This window comes from Cephus cinctus, unplaced genomic scaffold, assembly GCF_000341935.2.
Source record: "Cephus cinctus unplaced genomic scaffold, Ccin1 Ccin1_scaffold0084, whole genome shotgun sequence".
In the NCBI taxonomy this organism is placed as follows: Eukaryota; Metazoa; Arthropoda; class Insecta; order Hymenoptera; family Cephidae; genus Cephus; species Cephus cinctus.
The window spans coordinates 290,931-296,747 of NW_014332824.1; the positions used below are offsets into that span (position 1 = coordinate 290,931).

Here is a 5,817-nt window from a genome sequence, read left to right on the forward strand (position 1 = left end):
CTATGCATATGTTAATGCAGAACAAGCTACTTAACACTAAACCTACCAGAGCAGTCAAATGACCGCTTTTGAGACTTTAATCAAAATTGTTAAATTCCAGGTTTTTATTTTTCTTGAACTTACTGCACGACTATGCTAAATTCTGTATTAATTACAATCAACTGGAAAAGACTATAATGTTTATTTCAAAAGCGGTCATTTGACAGCCATCGGTAAAAATAGGTATATATAATATGTCGGTAGGTTTAGTGTTAATGGCCTTGCCATCTATTAATTTTATGTTTAAGATGCATTACCGTTGCTGATACTTCTACTTGAAAAATGTATGGATTTCCAGAGAAATTGCAGAATATCAATAGAATATCTACAAGTGGGAACTTTGGATATCTTATGGTCATCAATTTAGATACTCAGGATATCTTCTGGATATACTGTGGATATCGACAGCCAAATTAGGAATCCTATGGATATCAAATACTGTGTTGGTATTTAACTTATGTTTTATTACATACTATTTAATTGTTACTTTATACATCATCATACTTTGATACCCATTTTAAATTTATTATAATAAAAAAAAATTTGTTATTGATAAATACAACTTTAATTTCGAATTTTGAATGTTTCTGATGATTTAAGAAATGTCATTATTCTCGTTGTAGATTAAACTGTGTTACATACTCAAATTTTAAAACATTGTAGATATTAATAAAGAGTTTTACCGCATAAGGAAAGTAATAGAATCCCGGCGAGGAAGAACCACCCCATAACGTGACATCAACAGCTCGTTTCACCTCAAACCTTATCACACCATGTGATCATCCTCTTACAAATATTCATTACTCCTACTGTAGTTTTTTTTCCATTATAGCGAAATCCTGCAACACAAAATTTAATTGTGATGTTTATTTTACCAAAGGTGAAAAGTTGGGTTATACAACACCAGCTTATCAGAAGTAGTGCTTGTTCATGTCACAATTTAATTAAAATCGCCAAAGTATCGCACTTCTTTGGAACAGATAGCTGTAGTATGAGTTGGGGAGTTCTGGCTCAAGATTCCTGTAACCGACATTTACCGACATTCTGGAACCTTCGAAAGTAGATATACGTGCTAAATTAGCGTCGTAAGCCCTATGATTTTCAGGAGTTACGACATTAAACCGTGGATTCCGAGAATTGTCGCTCGATTCCAGGAATTTGACGTTTGATTCCAAGAACTTGATGTTCGATTCTGAGAATCTTGAAAGATTAAAAACCCTCTACAAACTTCTGGAACATTCTAGAACCTTCGACTGTTTGCGTCCGTGCTAAATCGTGAAGGATCGCTCCTAGAGCCGGCGGTCCTCTCGCGCGACGTTTTGAGGCAGCCCCTTGCCCTTCACCCCGGAGAAGCTTCGCGAACATTTTAGAAGCTTAGATGAACCCCCTCCCATTCTCATACAAGTTCGTACACGTTTTGGACTGCAGCTATCAGCCGGTTTGCAAATCAAGAGACTCGGTCGAGTCTCGCGCCAAGTACAGGCAACCCGCCGTACGGGGATCTTTACTCGAAGCATCTCTTGTACCTGTGTTTCGACTCAAATATCTTATGAACGGCTGTATGTAAGAAAAATTTATTGATACATTCACTCTAGGAATAAAGGGTTCTGAAATGATTGCCACCAAATTCAATACGATTAGTGTGCAGGATCAGGACGTATTCACACGGCGAGCAAAATGATTTTATTTCAGGTCCGTCGTCGTCGTCGTCGTCTTCGCACATCCATCGACTTTTTTACACGACAAATGGCACTGAATGCTTTGCCTTCTTTAGTTATTTGTACTTTGTATGGTGTTAGTAATTTACGAATACACAACACAATCAAACACACTTTATACGTGAAGCTACCGTTCATACCGAATTTCCAGTTAGTATAAGGGTGCTTTCACAACAGTATAGAATTATTAAGTTTTTAATAGCATTCATGTGAGGCGCGCGTGTATCGGTGTACGTATTTCTGTGCTTCGATATAGTTTCTCGTATTTTAGATATTTTTCTGATTAGCGACATCATAATAAATTTACATTTTATATTTGTGACAATATAGAGTTCAGTGCTTAGAGCTTCTATGTCCCGTTGAGCAACAAAAACTTGTGATATCCCCCAAAAACACACTTACATGTAAAAAACTACACCAAGTACAGGAGTGGTGTGTATTCCTCTAATAAAAAGTATTGATATCAGATTATTGACACCAAGTACATAAGTCACTACATGTTTGCCTATTATATGATCTAGCACTGGGCCATGATTTTAATTCTATTTTCAAAATTTCCTATAACGTTTTCACTACTCTTTTACATTACTACAGCTTCTCGTAGTTAATTATGATTTAATGATTATTTAGTAATTAATCAAACTTTAGCCGATCCCTTATCGAGTACTACTTAGCGGGTCCGTGCATTTCTGCATATAAATTTGCGTTCATTATGCCAGTCATTAAACTCAAAACCAATGTCAACTTTCTATATAGAGCTTATTAACAATAACTCGTCAATAATAATCATGGTAAAAGCTTAATAACAAACATATGTATAGTTTTAGGATACTATTAGTACGTTCAAAGTAAGTACGTTAGAATTCCTGGCACGGACCCGCCAAGTAGTACTCGATAAGGAATCAGCTAAAGTTTTATTAATTATTAAATAACCATTAAATCATAATCAACTACGGGAAGCAGTAGTAATGTAACAGAATAGTGAAAACGTTCTAGGAAATTTTGAAAATACAACTAAAATGATGGGCCAGTGCTAGATCATATAATAGGCAGACATGTAGTGACTTATGTACTTGGCCTCAATAATAAGATATCAATACTTTTTATTAGAGGAATTCACAGCACTCCTGTACTTGGCGTAGTTTCTTACACGTAAGTGTTTTTTGGGGGATCGAGGATATAGCCTTCCGGAATGCAGGAAGATTCCAGAACTTCCCTCCCTAACCTTGAACCTTATCGCGCAGACTATTGCGTAGCATCGGTGAATTAAAGTGAGATGATGAACGGCATCCCCTTTGCGCAGTGCCGAAAAGCGGTTTCAGGAATTTTGCGTCGAGATTGATTCAAGACGGTAGCCTCCTTATCCCATGGAGGAACTTTGCGAATCCTCCAATCCCCAGCCTCGTGCAGATTCGTGTAAGTCCAAATGGCTCTCGCACTTTTCTGAAATCGCAGTGGCAGGCTCAAAGTCACCTGATTGTTACGGCAGCCAAATGACGAGGAAAAGAAACGTGCACGAGGGCAAGAACGTCAACGAAAACAGCAGTGGTGTCTGAAACAAAAGATATAATTTTTGGAGAGATTAGACGAGTTGACGGAAAAATATAAAGAATTACAGTATAAATTTAAAAAATATATTGGCGATTATGTGACTGGTAAACACGTCATTAGTACGAGCCAGATATGCAATAGCATTACTCGTCCTGGCGATGATAATTCGAGTCAAGCTTTCATGCAATGCCACGAAAACAGTGCACGCTTGTGGGTTAATATATTGTAACGTATATTATTTCCAACTGTCAACACTGGTGAAGTACCAGTTCCCTCGAATGACGATTTTGGCCACTTAGCTCTTAGAGTGAACCAGGGTTCGGAACGGTAAAGGGATAGTTGTGTTACAGCAATAATAAAACGTTCTTTTCAGGTAAACTTTTCTTCGTTTATTATACTTTGCGTCTCTATACGGTATCATCGATCGGTTCTATTACAATCGGTAAATTCAAAAGGTCGGAGGAATTGACTTAAGGATGTGGAAGCCAACACTTCCAGCTACGGAGGATGCGTGATTTGAGATTGCGGAAGCCAACACACTTCCTGCTACGGATGATGCGAGAGCGATCACTCTCTGCTAATTTGTCCAGGGTAGCTAAACGCTGCGCTACTGGACTCGGTACACGGGCTAAGTAGCGGAATGCTACTATGTCCAGGGTAGCTAAACGCTGCGCGCTACTAGACTATGCTGAAAATGAAACTAGAACCACAGAATCCTCAACGAACGGTTTGATTCCAAAAAAATTGTTCTCTCTCGGATGGGAGAAGCTGGATATTAGATGCAGGATTCCGGATTCAGGATACAAGATGCAGGATACAAAATTATACGTTGATGGCGAAGAAGAAGAAGAAGACCCAATCCGCACAATCGACGGATTAATTATTTACCCGGTCCTACGTTTTTACATGCGAGTTGCCTTGGCCACCTAGTGGCGCGGCAGCGAACTAGTGCTCGCTCGGATATCCCTTGTCTGGTTAGGGACTCTTGTCACAATATATTGTAATAAAAATGTTACTAACGACTCCTCCCCGTCACCTGGCTCGAGGGCACCGTTGGCGTCGAATATCATTCCTATTGCATGTATTATTGAATATTGTTAACTGCGTATATTTAGTGTTTTAAGCCTATTGTATTTAGTTTTAAGATCCCTTTTCTCCACCCTTCGCTCCCCGTTTCCCTTTCCCCGTACTCGAGGACCGTCATCGAGGATAACCAACGCAGATTTTCTTCGAAGATCCATCTCCAAGGGAAGCATCGTGAGAGTGGCTACATTGTCAAGGCAGCGGAAGGCACGGATGGCATAGGCAGCGAACAGCTGATCCAACCACGTGAGGGTGACGCCCGTCCAGCCCGCCACCATCACCACGCGTATGCAGACCCGGTGTAGTCCCGCCACACGGGTATTTAAGAGGCTCATGTGACAGCGTTGGAGCCATCTCCCTCCAACTCCACGGACGTTTAGTTTAGTATTGCGTGTTTGACATATTTGCGGATTCAGTTTCTTTTCTTTTCTTTTCCGTAATATCTAGTTTATTTTCTTTTCTGCTTATTCTGTTCTATCAACCTTTTCTGTTAATTATATTTTGTTCCTATTTTACCCCGTATTTATTTATTTTTCTTCGAGACCCCTCCCCGTGTTTTCGATAACTAGTTCCCGGAGACCCTTGGTGGAATTAACCACCCAATACATCAAAATATTTAATGAAGAATGCTCTAAGAAATGTCAAGCGGTTACATTAGCAATGAGGATAATAATGCTCGTTTGCTTAGAAATGGACCCAGTAAATCCTTGGGTTGACGATATCTTAATTGAAATCTATTTGTATCTCATGCCTTTCTTTGCCAGTCTCCGCATCTTGCCATTCTATACGCATATTCCAAATAAATCATACAATGAATTGTGTGTGAATCGGATGAGAAGTGTACCTGTTTCTTGTGTAATGTTTCAAATGACTTGATATGTTCCATTTATTTGAGATTAGTATTAAAGTCAGACTATCCATGTCTCTTCCGGAAAAAAATCTATAACACAATCGTTTGGGGCTTCGGAGAGACTGCACTCTCTCGTCTTTGACTCGTTCATACATTATATTTCTTATTATATGTTAAATTTGTTGGGTTTTGTGACGTGGTGGATTTCACCCGTCTTGTCCTCGGCGGAAAGTCACGCCGAAACGCGATACGAGCCTAAAGCCATAACAAAGTCCAGGCAGGATCCACCGACCGCAAGGGCCCAATTATAATAACGACAGATTATTTCATTATTTTCTTTTGTTTTGCGTGTACTCTGCCGGAGTTCGAATAGATGCTCGCTCGCCGTGCCCGTGAAGACGCAGAGAAAGAGAGAGGGAGAGCCAGCTGGAGGCCAAGGAGGAAGGGAGCTGCGACACGCGAGGGTGGACACTCGCGCTATCTGCGCAGAGCAGCTCTACTGACCCAGGAGGCGAGGGCAACGCGGGACAGCTTGACGTCACGCGGCCGCAACGCGCTCTACTCAGCTGATACTCA

General features: G+C 40.2%; 1 protein-coding gene across 4 annotated transcripts in view; it reads right to left on the bottom strand.

Moving 5' to 3' along the window:
• LOC107271760 (uncharacterized PE-PGRS family protein PE_PGRS10-like) overlaps positions 1–3,316 on the bottom strand; it is a 32,066-nt gene extending 28,750 nt beyond the window's left edge. For 2 of the 4 annotated variants that reach the window (XR_003061064.1, XM_025089239.1), the window contains exons 1-2: positions 2,983–3,310; positions 723–878 (exon numbers count right to left, since the gene is read on the bottom strand). Coding sequence is in view for 2 of the 4 variants with exons in the window: in XM_025089239.1 (XP_024945007.1) it covers positions 723–768 (46 nt within the window). In the remaining 2 variants the exon portion in view is untranslated. Of the gene's footprint in view, positions 1–296; positions 462–722; positions 879–2,982 lie in introns of all 4 variants that reach the window. The other 2 variants (XR_003061061.1, XM_025089244.1) reach the window with 2 other exon arrangements.
• Positions 3,317–5,817: the final 2,501 nt, after the last annotated feature.